This window comes from Rissa tridactyla, unplaced genomic scaffold (genome assembly GCF_028500815.1).
Source record: "Rissa tridactyla isolate bRisTri1 unplaced genomic scaffold, bRisTri1.patW.cur.20221130 scaffold_33, whole genome shotgun sequence".
In the NCBI taxonomy this organism is placed as follows: domain Eukaryota; kingdom Metazoa; phylum Chordata; class Aves; order Charadriiformes; family Laridae; genus Rissa; species Rissa tridactyla.
The window spans coordinates 2674822-2690011 of NW_026529545.1; the positions used below are offsets into that span (position 1 = coordinate 2674822).

A 15190-nucleotide genomic window follows, 5' to 3' on the forward strand; every position below is an offset into this window, starting at 1 on the left:
TGAGCTGCCACCAGGAGTCGAGGTGAGTTGTTGCAAGCACTCAAACCGAGGCGGTTCAAAGAAGGCTGCGCTGAGGTCCCAGCAGAGTCAGCTCAGGAGTTGGTCCAAGATTGCCCACATGCCGTGTGCAGCAAGCCCCAGGTGCTGAGCATGTGTGTCCCGGGAACCGAGTGGAGGCGTCCCCAAAAGTGGAGCTTCGCTGGCCTCAGGATCTGCGCTGAGCTGCCACCTGGAGTCAAGGTGGGTTGGCCCAAGGAGCCAAGCTGAGGCGGTTCAAAAACAGGAGGTGCGGCGGCAGAAGGAGGCATGTTGAGTTGGTGCAGGGAGCTGAGTTGAGTGTGCCCTAGGATCGATGCGGAGCCAGGCCAGGAGATTTCTGGAGGTGTCCCAGGAGGCGAGCTGAGGTGTTCCCAGTAGCTGAGTCGAACACAGCCCGAATGACGAGCAGCGCTGGATATAAACATTCAGGCGAGTCCGTCACAAGAGCCAAGCTGATGCGGCCCCAGGTGCAGAGCAGCGGTGGACCAAGGAGGCGAGCTGGGACCGCATGAGGAACCAGGCTGAGATAGCGCAAGGAGCGGAGCTGGCCCTAGGAACCCTGCGAAGCCAGTGTTGGAGCCTCCACCAGCCATCCCAGAAGCTGTGATGTGCCGGCCAAGGAGTTGGGCAGAGCTGGCCACAGGAGCCCATCTGACTTTGCGCCAAAAGACAAGGCAAGGCTACGCCGAGGTCCGAACGGAGTCAGCTCAGGAGTTGGACCGAGATGCCCCACATGCTGGGAGCAGCGAGCCCCAGGAGCTGAGCGTGTGTGTCCCAGTAACTGATTGGAGGTGTCCCCAAAAGTGGAGCTTCGCTGGCCTCAGAATGCGAGCTGAGCTGCCACCAGGAGCCAAGTTGAGCGGGCCAAGGAGCCAAGCTGAGGCAGTTGAAACATGGGAGGTGCGGGGACAGAAGGAGGCATGTTGAGTTGGTGCAGGGAGCTGAGTTGAGTGTGCCATAGGATCCATGAGGAGCCAGGCCAGGAGCCTTACGGAGGTGTCCCGGGAGGCGAGTTGAGGTGTGTCCCGTAGCCCAGTCGAACACAGCCCGAACGCCGAGCTGCGCTGGATACAAACATTCAGGTGAGTCCGTCACAAGAGCCAAGCTGATGCGGCCCCAGGTGCAGAGCAGCGTTGGACCAAGGAGGCGAGCTGGGACCGCATGAGGAACCAGGCTGAGATAGCGCAAGGAGTGGAGCTGGCCCTAGGAACCCTGCGGAGCCAGCGTAGGAGCCTCCACCCGGCATCCCAGGAGCTGCCATGAACCGGCCAAGGAGTTGGGCAGAGCTGGCCACAGGAGCCCGTCTGACTTTGTGCCAAAAGTCAAGGCAAAGCTGCGCCAAGGTCCGAGCAGAGTCAGCTCAGGAGTTGGTCCAAGATGCCCCACAGGCTGGGTGTAGCAAGCCCCAGGAGCCGAGGGCATGTGTCCCAGGAACCAAGGGGAGGCGTCCCCAAAAGTGGAGCTTCACTGGCCGCAGAATCTGAGCTGAGTTGCCACCTGAAGTCAAGGTGGATTGGCCCAAGGAGCCAAGTTGAGGCAGTTGAAACACAGGAGATGCGGGGACAGAAGGAGGCATGTTGAGTTGGTGCAGGGAGCTGAGTTGAGTGTGCCCTAGGATCGATGCGGAGCCAGGCCAGGAGACTTCTGGAGGTGTCCCAGGAGGTGAGCTGAGGTGTTCCCAGTAGCCGAGTTGAACACAGCCCGAACGCTGAGCTGCGCTGGATATAAAAATTCAGGCGAGGCCGTCAAAAGAGCCAAGCTGATGCAGCCCCTGATGCAGAGCAGAGGTGCACCAAGGAGGCGAGCTCAGATTGCATGAGGAACCAGGCTGAGATAGCGCAAGGAGCGGAGCTGGCCCTAGGAACCCTGCGGAGGCAGCGTAGGAGCCTCCACCAGCCGTCTCAGGAGCTGCGACGAACCGGCCCAGGAATTGGGCAGAGCTGGCTGCAGGGGCTGATCTGACTTTGCGCCAAAAGACAAGGCAAGGCCACGCCGAGGTCCGACTGAAGTCAGCTCAAGAGTTGGTCCAAGATTCCCCAGATGCTGAGCGCAGCAAGCCCCAGGAGTTGAGCTGCGGCACTCCCAGAAACTGAAGTCCAGGCGTCCCCAAAAGTCTACCTTCGCTGGCCTCAGAATGCAAGCTGAGCTGCCACCAGGAGTCGAGGTGAGTTGTTGGAAGCAGTCAAACCGAGGCGGTTCACAGAAGGCTGCGCTGAGGTCCCAGCAGAGTCAGCTCAGGAGTTGGTCCAAGATTGCCCACATGCCGTGTGCAGCAAGCCCCAGGTGCTGAGCATGTGTGTCCCGGGAACCGAGTGGAGGCGTCCCCAAAAGTGGAGCTTCGCTGGCCTCAGGATCTGCGCTGAGCTGCCACCTGGAGTCAAGGTGGGTTGGCCCAAGGAGCCAAGCTGAGGCGGTTCAAAAACAGGAGGTGCGGCGGCAGAAGGAGGCATGTTGAGTTGGTGCAGGGAGCTGAGTTGAGTGTGCCCTAGGATCCATGATGAGCTAGGCCAGGAGCCTTACGGAGGTGTCCCGGGAGGCGAGCTGAGGTGTTTCCAGTAGCCCAGTCAAACACAGCCCAAATGCCGAGCTGCGCTGGATACAAACATTCAGACGAGTCCGTCACAAGAGCCAAGCTGATGCGGCCCCAGGTGCAGAGCAGCGGTGGACCAAGGAGGCGAGCTGTGACCGCATGAGGAACCAGGCTGAGATTGCACAAGGAGCGGAGCTGGCCCTAGGAACCCTGCGGAGCCAGCGTAGGAGCCTCCACCCGGCATCCCAGGAGCTGCGATGTGCCGGCCAAGGAGTTGGGCAGAGCTGGCCACAGGAGCCCGTCTGACTTTGCACCAAAAGACAAGGCAAAGCTGCGCCGAGGTCTGAGCGGAGTCAGCTCAGGAGTTGGTCCGAGGTTCCCCACATGCCATGTGCAGTGAGCCCCAGGAACTGAGCGCGTGTGTCCCAGGAACCGAGTGGAGGCGTCCCCAAAAGTGGAGCTTCGCTGGCCTCAGAATGCGAGCTGAGCTGCCACCAGGAGCCAAGTTGAGCGGGCCAAGGAGCCAAGCTGAGGCGGTTCAAACACAGGAGGTGCGGCGACAGAAGGAGGCATGTTGAGTTGGTGCAGGGAGCTGAGTTGAGTGTGCCGTAGGATCCATGTGGAGCCAGGCCAGGAGCCTTCTGGAGGTATCCCAGGAGGCGAGCTGAGGTGTTCCCAGTAGCCGAGTCGAACACAGCCTGAACGCCGAGCTGCGCTGGATACAAACATTCAGACGAGTCCGTCACAAGAGCCAAGCTGATGCGGCCCCAGGTGCAGAGCAGCGGTGGACCAAGGAGGCGAGCTGGGACCGCATGAGGAACCAGGCTGAGATAGCGCAAGGAGCAGAGCTGGCCCTAGGAACCCTGCGGAGCCAGCGTTGGAGCCTCCACCCGGCATCCCAGGAGCTGCGATGTGCCGGCCAAGGAGTTGGGCAGAGCTGGCCACAGGAGCCCATCTGACTTTGCGCCAATTGACAAGGCAAAGCTGCGCCGAGGTCTGAGCGGAGTCAGCTCAGGAGTTGGTCCAAGATTCCCCACATGCCGTGTGCAGTGAGCCCCAGGAACTGAGCGCGTGCGTCCCAGGAACCGAGTGGAGGCGTCCCAAAAGTGGAGCTTCGCTGGCCTCAGAATGCGAGCTGAGCTGCCACCAGGAGTCGAGGTGACTTGGTCCAAGCAGTCAAACCGAGGCGGTTCAAAGAAGGCTGCGCTGAGGTCCCAGCAGAGTCAGCTCAGGAGTTGGTCCAAGAGGCCCCACATGCTGGGCGCAGCGAGCCCCAGGAGCCGAGCGCGTGTGTCCCAGAAACCGAGTGGAGGCGTCCCAAAAGTCGAGCTTCGCTGGCCTCAGAATGCGAGCTGAGCTGCCACCAGGAGTCGAGTTGGCCCAAGGAGCCAAGCTGATGCGGTTCAAACATGGGAGGTGCAGCGGCAGAAGGTAGCATGTTGAGTTGGTGCAGGGAGCTGAGTTGAGTGTGCCCTAGGATCCATGAGGAGCCAGGCCAGGAGCCTTACGGAGGTGTCCCGGGAGGCAAGCTGAGGTGTTTCCAGTAGCACAGTCGAACACAGCCCGAACGCTGAGCTGCGCTGGATACAAACATTCAGACGAGTCCGTCACAAGAGCCAAGCCGATGCGGCCCCAGGTGCAGAGCAGCGGTGGACCAAGGAGGCGAGCTCAGACCGCACGATGAACCAGGCTGAGATAGCGCAAGGAGTGGAGCTGGCCCTAGGAACCCTGCGGAGCCAGCGTAGGAGCCTCCACCAGCCATCCCAGGAGCTGCGATGAACCGGCCAAGGAGTTGGGCAGAGCTGGCCACAAGAGCCCCTCTGACTGCGCCAAAAGACAAGGCAAGGCTACGCCGAGGTCCGAACGGAGTCAGCTCAGGAGTTGGTCCGAGATGCCCCACATGCCGTGTGCAGCGAGCCCCAGGAGCTGAGCGCGTGTGCCCCAGGAACCGAGTGGAGGCGTCCCCAAAAGTGGAGCTTCGCTGGCCTCAGAATGCGAGCTGAGCTGCCACCAGGAGCCAAGTTGAGCGGGCCAAGGAGCCAAGCTGAGGCGGTTTAAACAGGGGAGGTGCGGCGACAGAAGGAGGCATGTTGAGTTGGTGCAGGGAGCTGAGTTGAGTGTGCCCTAGGATCGATGCAGAGCCAGGCCAGGAGACTTCTGGAGGTGTCCCAGGAGGCGAGCTGAGGTGTTCCCAGTAGCCCAGTCGAAGACAGCCCGAACGACGAGCTGCGCTGTATATAAACATTCAGACGAGTCCGTCACAAGAGCCAAGCTGATGCGGCCCCAGGTGCAGAGCAGCGGTGGACCAAGGAGGCGAGCTGGGACCGCATGAGGAACCAGGCTGAGATAGTGCAAGGAGTGGAGCTGGCCCTAGGAACCCTGCGGAGCCAGCGTAGGAGCCTCCACCTGGCATCCCAGGAGCTGCGATGTGCCGGCCAAGGAGTTGGGCAGAGCTGGCCACAGGAGCCCATCTGACTTTGCGCCAAAAGACAAGGCAAGGCTACGCCGAGGTCCGAACGGAGTCAGCTCAGGAGTTGGTCCGAGATGCCCCACATGCTGGGCGCAGCGAGCTCCAGGAGCTGAGCGTGTGTGTCCCAGTAACTGAGTGGAGGCGTCCCCAAAAGTGGAGCTTCACTGGCCTCAGAATGCGAGCTGAGCTGCCACCGGGAGCCAAGTTGAGCGGGCCAAGGAGCCAAGCTGAGGCAGTTCAAACATGGGAGGTGCGGGGACAGAAGGAGGCATGTTGAGTTGGTGCAGGGAGCTGAGTTGAGTGTGCCCTAGGATCGATGCGGAGCCAGGCCAGGAGACTTCTGGAGGTGTCCCAGGAGGTGAGCTGAGGTGTTCCCAGTAGCCGAGTCGAACACAGCCCGAACGCTGAGCTGCGCTGGATACAAACATTCAGGCGAGGCCGTCAAAAGAGCCAAGCTGATGCAGCCCCTGGTGCAGAGCAGCGGTGCACCAAGGAGGCGAGCTCAGATTGCACGAGGAACCAGGCTGAGATAGCGCAAGGAGCGGAGCTGGCCCTAGGAACCCTGCGGAGCCAGCGTAGGAGCCTCCACCAGCCGTCCCAGGAGCTGCGACGAACCGGCCCAGGAATTGGGCAGAGCTGGCTGCAGGGGCTGATCTGACTTTGCGCCAAAAGACAAGGCAAGGCCACACCGAGGTCCGAGCGGAGTCAGCTCAGGAGTTGGTCCAAGATGCCCCACATGCCGTGTGCAGTGAGCCCCAGGAACTGAGCGCGTGTGCCCCAGAAACCGAGTACAGGCGTCCCCAAAAGTGGAGCTTCGCTGGCCTCAGAATGTGAGCTGAGCTGCCAGCAGGAGCCAAGTTGGCCCAAGGAGCTAAGCTGAGGCGGTTCAAACATGGGAGGTGCGGGGACAGAAAGAGGCATGTTGAGTTGGTGCAGGGAGCTTAGTTGAGTGTGTCCTAGGATCCATGAGGAGCCAGGCCAGGAGCCTTACGGAGGTGTCCCGGGAGGCGAGCTGAGGTCTTTCCCGTAGCCCAGTCGAACAGAGCCCGAACTCTGAGCTGCGCTGGATACAAACATTCAGGTGAGTCCGTCACAAGAGCCAAGCTGATGCGGCCCCAGGTGCAGAGCAGCGGTGGACCAAGGAGGCGAGCTCAGACCGCACGATGAACCAGGCTGAGATAGCGCAAGCAGCAAAGCTGGCCCTAGGAACCCTGCGGAGCCAGTGTTGGAGCCTCCACCAGCCATCCCAGGAGCTGCGATGGACCTGCCAAGGAGTTGGGCAGAGCTGGCCACAGGAGCCCGTCTGACTTTGTGCCAAAAGACAAGGAAAATCTGCGCTGATGTCTGAGCGGAGTCAGCTCAGGAGTTGGTCCAAGATTCCCCACAAGGTGTGTGCAGCGAGCCCCAGGAGCTGAGGGCGTGTGTCCCAGGAACCGAGGGGAGGCGTCCCCAAAAGTGGAGCTTCGTTGGCCTCAGAATGCAAGCTGAGCTGCCACCAGGAGCCAAGTTGAGATGGCCGAAGGAGCCAAGTTGAGGCGGCCCAAGGAGCCAAGTTGAGGCGGTTGAAACAAGGGAGATGCGGGGACAGAAGAAGGCATGTTGAGTTGGTGCAGGGAGCTGAGTTGAGTGTGCCCTAGGATCGATGCGAAGCCAGGCCAGGAGCCTTCTGGAGGTATCCCAGTAGGCGAGCTGAGGTGTTCCCAGTAGCCGAGTCGAAGAGAGCCCCAATGCCGAGCTGCACTGGATACAAACATTCAGGCGAGTCCGTCACAAGAGCCAAGCTGATGCGGCCCCAGGTGCAGAGCAGCGCTGGACTAAGGAGCCGAGCTCAGATTGTACGAGGAACCAGGCTGAGATTGCGCAAGGAGCGGAGCTGGCCCTAGGAACCCTGCGGAGCCAGCGTAGGAGCCTCCACCATCTGTCCCAGAGCTTAGGTGAGCCGGCCAAGGAGTTGGGCAGAGGTCGCCGCAGGAGCCCGTCTGACTTTGCGCCAAAAGACAAGGCAAGACTACGCCGAGATCCGAGCGGAGTCAGCTCAGGAGTTGGTCCAAGATTCCCCACATGCTGAGCGCAACGAGCCCCAGGAGCAGAGCTGTGGCACTCCCATAAACTGAGTGGAGGCGTCCCCGAAAGTCAACCTTCGCTGGCCTCAGGATGCGAGCTGAGCTGCCACCAGGAGTCAGGGTGAGTTGGTCCAAGCAGTCAAACCGAGGCTGTTCAAAGAAGGCTGCGCTGAGGTCCCAGCAGAGTCAGGTCAGGAGTTGGTACAAGATGCCCCACAGGCTGGGTGCAGCAAGCCTTAGGAGCCGAGCACGTGTGTCCCAAGACCTGAGTGGAGGCATCCCCAAAAGTCGAGCTTCACTGGCCTCAGGATCCGAACTGAGCTGTCACCAGGAGTCAAGTTTAGATGGTCCAAGGAGCCAGGTTTTGGCGGTTGAAATACGGGAGGTGCGGGGACAGAAGGAGGCATGTGGAGTTACTGTAAGGAGCTGAGTTGAGAGTGCCGTAGGATCCATGCGGAGCCAGGCCAGGAGACTTCTGGAGGTATCCCAGGAGCCGAGTTGAACACAGCCCCAACGCCAAGCTGCGCTGGATAAAAGCATTCAGACGAGTCCGTCACAAGAGCCAAGCTGATGCGGCCCCAGGTGCAGAGCAGCGGTGGACCAAGGAGGCGAGCTCAGACCGCACGATGAACCAGGCTGAGATAGCGCAAGGAGCAGAGCTGGCCCTAGGAACCCTGCAGAGCCAGCGTAGGAGCCTCCACCAGCCATCCCAGGAACTGCGATGAACCGGCCAAGGAGTTGGGCAGAGCTGGCCACAGGAGCCCATCTGACTTTGCGCTAAAAGACAAGGCAAGGCTACGCCGAGGTTCGAACTGAGTCAGCTCAGGAGCTGGTCCAAGATGCTCCAGATGCTGAGCGCAGCGAGCCCCAGGAGGTGAGCTTTGTGTGTCCCAGTAACCGAGTGGAGGCGTCCCCAAAAGTCGAGCTTCTCTGGCCTCACGATCCGAGCAGAGCTGTCTCTAGTAATTAAGTTGAGTTTGCCCAAGGAGCCAAGACAAGCTGGTTGTAAAAGGAGAGCTGAGTCGGCAGAAGGAGGCATGTTGAGTTGGTGCAGGGAGCTGTGTTGAGTGTGCCCTAGGATCCATGCGGAGCCAGGCCAGGAGCTTTACGGAGGCATCCCAGGAGCGAATTTGAGGCATTCCCAGGAGCCAAGTCGAACACAGCCCGAATGACGAGCTGCGCTGGATACAAACATTCCTGTGAGTCCGTCACAAGAGCCAAGCTGATGCGGCCCCAGGTGCAGAGCAGCGCTGGACCAAGGAGGTGAGCTCAGAGCACAGAAGGAAGCAGGCTGATAGCGCAAGGAGCAGAGCTGGCCCTAGGAACCCTGCGGAGACAGCGTAGGAGCCTCCACCAGCCATTCCAGGATCCGAGATGAGCTGGCCAAGGATTTGGGTAGAGCTGGCCACAGGAGCCCATCTGACTTAGCGCTAAAAGACAAGGCAAGGCTGTGCCGAGTTTGGAGCGGAGTCAGCTCAGGAGTCGGGCTAAGATGCCCCACATGCTGAGCACAGTGAGCCCCCGGAGCTGAGCTTTGTGTGTCCCATGCGCTGGCCCCAAGAGCTTAGCTGAGCTGCTACCAGGAGCCAAGGTAACTTCGTTCAAGCTGCCTAGATTAGTCTGTCCAACATCCCAGCTGAGTTGCCTTCAGGACTGAAGTTGCAATCAGAAATGGAGCTGAGGAAGACCCGGAAGCCAAACTGAACTGGCCCTAACAGTTGAGTGTCCTTTTTTGGGACAGACGGTCCACCTAAATTAAAGAGAGATGTTCTACCCAACTCTCTGAGGAGACTTGGAAGAGAGAGAAAGAGACGAGTTTAGAAGAACTAAACTAATTTAATGGAAGTTTTAGGAAAATAATAAAAATAAAAGAATGAAAAATATACAGTTCTTTCAAAACTGCATTTAGCTCCATCACCACAGACATTACTGTCACCACAAATCACCTTTCGCCCAGCCTCTTCTCTCAGGTACTTAATTACTTTTTTCTATGCTGGTCCGTTTGCTTGGATGGCATTCAATATCATCCCTGAAGGGATATCTGCCTTTTATGGCTGATACAGTTGCCTCCAGAGACTGAGAGTGTTTGTCTTTCTCCCAATCACTTTATTGATAGCTCCGTCTCTGGCCAGGTTTCCCAGCTGCCTAGCTTCTTTACCTTCTAAGTCTATGGTATCAGCCCCATTGTCCCAGCATCAGAGCAACCAGCAGATAAGTATCTCACCTTCATGACAACTAAAGTCCTTCCTCATATTTCACAAATCCTTCATAGAGAAGGATTTAACAATTATCTCTGCATCTGAATCCTCCTCCTGCATTGACACTGCCTGAGAAGGACCTTCTCCCTGATCTGCTTTAGAAGGAATCTTTCCTTTGTCTGTTTTAGAAGGACTCTTTCCTTTGTTTGCTTTAGAAGGACCCTCTCTTGGATCTTCATCAGAACTCCCATGCTGTCTGGCTTGTGCTCGTCTTTTTCATAAGGGGCAGGGGAATGAGCTGACCTCCTTTTCTGCTTCCTGGTCACTGGGGCAACTTGTACCAGTTCTGATGGAGTTTGAGTAGCAGTGGTACTTGTTGTTAAAGCAGCTGGAGTAGTGACGGTGCTCGTTGTTGAGGCTGGAGTAGCTTGTGGCAGTACAGGCTGCAGAGGGGCTTGTGCCAGTGCAGGCGGCAGAGTGGCTGGTGCCAGTACAGGTCAGGGAGTGGCTCGTTGTCTTTGAGTAGCAGCAGCACATGTTACACAACGCTCACTCCTGCACTGGTTTAATAAAAAACTACCCCTGCAACACATTCAGAAATACCAACAACTAAATCATGATTTTATGAAAGTAACATTCATTTTTTAAACAGCCCAAAAGGTTTCCCCTAGCTCTGATGGTGTGACTTTGGGGTAAGTATTAAAGGGCGAAGTAAACTTTCCCCAGGTAAAATTGAAAGTGTAATTAGTAATAGAATACATCACTTGATGCCCAAGATATGCAGGAAGAACTGTTATCCAAGTAACCATATTATACATCTGAATTCCAAACTACAGCAAAATTGCACATTTAAACCACCACATTCAAACCCAAAGAGCAAATAAACCATGCAACACATTCAGCAGGTTAAGCAGCGTTGCAACAACTAACTTCAAACAGAGCTGTCTAAAGGTGTGATACAACATTTTGCTTAAGAATGATATGATGTCAGCTTTCTGTTTTAATCTCTGAGCAAGCTGGAATTCAAACTATTCAGGCAATCTATCAGAGCTCTGGTCAAGCCCCACTCAAGCCCCACATTGGGCATCTGTCACGGTTTGGGCCAGACTGGCCACCGAGATGAATGACAGATGCTCTCCCCCACCTCTCTCTCCAAGGAGAGGAGGGACAGAGAAAAAGAAACTTACGAGTTTAGGAAAAAACCTGAACTACTTTAATGAAATATTAATAATAAAATAAAAAGAAAAGAATGAAATATATAAAATATACACAAAACTGTAGTAAGCTCCCAGGATGATGATCACGTTACCAGCAGGCATTGGGAAAGTCCCAGACTGGACTCAGCAATGGATGGGAACTGGATTCTGGATCTGGATTCAGGAAGGCACAGATTGGGATCAAAGGCAGATGAACAGACAGAGTCCTCCTCGGACGCCAGCTATTGAAGAAAGAGGCTGACCCATTGATCCCTCAGCTTTTATTCTGAGCATGGGGCAGATGGGATGGAATACCCTCTTGGTTACATTTGGGTCACCTATCCTGAACTCTCCTCACTGTGGGTGCGACCTCTTTATGCTTTCCCACTTTTGTCCCTCCAATGGGGCAAATAACAAAAGTTATCTGGCCTTGGTTGTTATAGTGGTAAGTATAAGCAAGAGCCTCTCTGCGTACCATCCCTTGGTCTTATCGCTCTGAGAATGAACAGTGTCTCCATAAGGCTCAGCTAAAAGGTAAAATTAATGAACAGAAAATTGGTTCACCTCAAACCAGGACAGTGACCTGGATCCCTCCAGATCCCTGCCTTTGGCCCTTCTGAACAACCTAGCATAACCTTTGTGTGTTCCTACAGTCCTCTTCATACATTCCCACAAACCCCATTCACTATCCCACAAGGAGTTTGCTCTTTACAGGAGACCAAGGATCATTTTATCCCTTTGTGATAGGGCCTTTCTTGAGCCTCTCCCAAGTTAAACCAAAGGAAGATCCTTCAGTGCCCATCCACCGCTGACCCAAGAGCTCTGGTCTCTGTTAACTGCTGCTTGAGACTCTGGAAGCCAGGTTGCTATTGAGGGGCATCTTGAAATTTCTATGAAGCCGGATAGGATCCACCTAAGGGAGGATCCAACTGAGGGAGTTGGTGAATGTGCTCACAAAGCCACTTTCCATCATTTATCAGCAGTCCCGGCTAACCGGGGAGCTCCCAGTTGATTGGAGGTTAGCAAATGTGACGCCCATCTACAAGAAGGACTGCAAGAAGGATCCGGTGAATTACAGGCCTGTCAGTCTGACCTTGGTGGTGGGGAAGGTCATGGAGCAGATCATCTTCAGTGCCATCACGTGACGCGTACAGGACAACCAGCTGCTCAGGCGCAGTCAGCATGGGTTTACGAAAGGCAAGTCTTGCTTGACAAACCTGATCTCCTTCTATGATAAGGTGACCCACTTAGTGAATGATGGACAGGCTGTGGATGTTGTCTGCCTAGTCCTTAGTAAAGCCTTTGACACCATTTACCACAGCATTCTCCTGGAGAAACTGGCTGACCGTGGCTTGGATGTGAGTACACTTCACTGGGTGAAAAACTGGCTGGATGGCCCAGAGTTGTAGTGAACAGGGTTAAATCCAGTTGGCAGCTGGTCATAAGTGGTGTTCCCCAGGGCTCAGTATTGGGGCCGGTTCTCTTTAATATCGTTATCAACAGTCTGGACAAGGGGATTCAGTGCACCCTCAGTAAGTTTGCAGACGACACCAAGTTGGGAGGGATGTTGATCTGCTTGAGGTAGGAAGGCTCTACAGCCTTCCTGGATCGATGGACCCAGGCAATGGTATGAGGTTCAACAAGGCCAAGTGCCGGGTCCTGCACTTGGGTCACACCAACCCCATGAACTCCTCAGGCCAGGGGCAGAGTGGCTGGAGAGCTGCCCGGCGGAAAAGGACCTGCGGGTGTTGGTTGACAGTTGGATGAATATAAGCCAGCAGGGTGTCCAGGTGGCCAAGGTGGCCAATTGCATCTTGACTTGTATTAGAAATAGTGTGGCCAGCAGGACTAGGGCAGTGATGGTCCCCCTGGACTCGGCACTGGTGAGGCCGCGCCTCAAATATTGTCTGCAGTTTTGGGCGCCTCACCACAAGAAAGACATTGAGGTGCTGGAGCGTATCCAAAGAAGGGCAACGAAGCTGGTGAGGGGTCTAGAGCACAAGTCTTCTGAAAAGCATCTGAGCCAACTTGGGTTGTTCAGCCTGGAGAAAAAGAGCCTGAGGAGAGACCTTACTGCTCTCTACATCGACCTGAAAGGAGGTTGTCGCGAGGTGGGGGTTGGTCAGTAACAGGCGATAGGACAAGAGGGAACAGTCTCAAGTTGCACCAGGGGAGGTTTAGACTGGATATAAGGAAAAATGTCTTCACTGAAAGGGTTATCAAACATTGGAACAGGCTGCCCAGGGAAGTGGTTGAGTCGCCATCCCTGGAAGTATTTAAAAGACATGTAAATGTAGTGCTAAGGGACATGGTTTAGGGGTAACTTGGCAGTGCTAGGTTAGTGCTTGGACTTGATGATCTTAAAGGTCTCTTCCAACCAAAATGATTATATGATTCTATTATATGACATGCTGCAGAATGGGACTTTCAGGAGCATCCTGAAATCCAGCCAAGGCAGGGGCAGAGTCCTGCACATTGGGGTGCAGTAAACCCAAAAGCCCCGTGCAAAGCGTCAGCTAGGGGCCAAGTGATCAGAGAACAGCTTTGCAGAAGAGGCCACAGGGCTCTTGGTGAGGAAGCTGAAGAGGAGTCAGCTGTGTGTGCTGGTGGCAAAGGCTCCCATCCCAAAGGGGACTGAAGCAATCGAGATCTGTGGGAATCCAGACCCCAAGCCCACTCCTGTCCCTGGGCTCTGGAGGAAGGCTGAATCAGGGCTTTCCAGTGGAGAAATATGGCTGAGAAGGAAAGCCTGATCCTTCAAGGTGAAGAAGCTAGGATCAGGCTGTCCCTATTTCCCTACCAGAAAGGTGAAGAGAAAAGAACAAAGGTACAGCTGGAGCCAGAGGAGTGCAGCTGGGGCAGGGGCTTGTTGACCCCTCAGGGAACAGAGGAGGGAATGATATGCCCTCATGCTTGTCTGGATGATACTCGGATGTCGGCCCAAATTTGGTCTTCTACTTTCTCAGTAAAGGAGAACTGTCATTTAAGAAGTTCACACAAATAAGGTCACCAAACCATTTATCATGAAGGGAAAGGCCAACCCATTGCATTTTTCACAGTCTGTCCTCTACAAGAGTATTTATTTATGAGAACTCTCCTCTTTCATCCCTGCGCTAGTTTCAAGTAGGCGCAGTGGCACACACTTCTGGAGGTGCGCCCAGTATTCAGCACTTGCCCTTGTGAAAGACTTGCAAGTGGTTTGTTCCTACTGTCACCCTCACGCCAGGAGTTCTGGGTGCAGGCCTTTGCTTTCCTGAGCACCTTCCAGAGGGCCTCCCTGACCTCCCTGTTCCTCAAACTGGAGATGAGGGCGTTAATCAGGGGTGTGAGGACAGTGTAGAAAAAGGAGAATACTTTGTTGAGTTGCCTCGGTGGAGTTGTCCTGGGCAGCATATAGACAATGATAAGAGTGCCATAGAAGAGAGTGACGACAGTAAGGTGAGAGGAACAGGTGGAGAAGGCTTTTTGCCTGCCCTGATGGGACGGGATCCTCAGGATGGCAGCTATGATAAACACATAGGAGGCCAGTGTGAACAGAAAAGGGAATACTGCATCCAAGAAGACAAAGATTAAAGCGGCCCCTGTAAGCACGTTGGTGTCACTGCAGGAGAGCTCCATCAACGGAGTAAAATCACAGAAGTGGTCAATTGCCTTGGGGCTGTAGAACTTCAACTGAAATAAGAGGAAGATGAGTACTGCAAATAGCAGCAATCCCCCCAGCCAAGACGCAGCTGCCAACTGGAGACTCACCTTCCAGGTCATGTGGCTTGCATAGAGTAAGGGCTGGCAGATGGCCAAGTACCGATTATAGGGCATGGCTGCCAGCAGGTAACACTCAGTACCAGCAGAAGTGGAAAAAAAGTAGAACTGAGCCATACAGCCATGAGCAGAGATGGTCTTGTCCCCAGTCAGGAAGCTGGCCAGCAGCCGGGACAAGATGGTAGAGCTGTAGCAGATCTCCAAGGAGGACAGATTGTCCAGGAAGAAGTACATGGGGGTGCGCAGATGCTGATCTGCCATCACCAGCACAACAATGAGGATGTTCCCAAAGACAGTCACAGTGTAGATGACAAGTGAAAGGATGAAGGGCAGTGTCTGGAGAGAGGGATCATCACTCATTCCCAGCAGCAGGAACTCCACTGGTGGTGTCCCATTGACCCATTGCCCTCCATCCATGCTGTGGTGTTTCTCTTTTATTTCTGCAGTTCCCAAGAAGAGGAGCACCAAGAAGGAATGTGTATTTCTGTCTTTACTTTTAAAAAGATTTTTTTAAAGAAATCTCTTCACATTGACTCTGTGGACTCTGTGCCTAGAGACAGCAGCGAAACTGTTTCTTCCAGAGACCTCCTCATACCAAGGAGTTGAGCTGCCCTGTAGAGCTGCATGTTTCTCACTACAGAACAAAACCAAAACGTGCACTTGGTCTCTCAGAGAGAGCTTTCCTTCGTGTGCCCAAATTTGCTCCCAGGAAGACCCAGTTTAGGTATCAAGGACAGAGGTCCTTCTGCTCTCAGGAGAGAGAAAGGTATTGGATATAACACACTCCTTTCACTCTGAAAGTCCTTTGTGTGAACTATGCGACACCAGAGACCCTTCTCCCTCCGAAGAAGAGGATGGACGCTGCACAAAGCAAGTGGTCCCAGCACTTCATGTAGGAGTCCCCCCAAAGCCACTTACTTCCCACACTGACCCAG

The 15190-nt window shown here is 55.1% G+C and overlaps 1 protein-coding gene across 1 annotated transcript; it reads right to left on the minus strand.

The window, feature by feature from the left end:
* Positions 1 to 13598: 13598 nt before the first annotated feature.
* Positions 13599 to 14672, minus strand: LOC128903430 (olfactory receptor 5B21-like). Its single transcript, XM_054187442.1, has one exon. It carries the CDS (start codon positions 14670 to 14672, stop codon positions 13599 to 13601), a length of 1074 nt encoding a protein of 357 aa, XP_054043417.1.
* Positions 14673 to 15190: the final 518 nt, after the last annotated feature.

Coding starts and splice junctions, on each gene's coding strand:
- LOC128903430 (XM_054187442.1), bottom strand. CDS start 14,672: ATGGATGGAGGGCAATGGGTCAATGGGACACCACCAGTGGAGTTCCTG.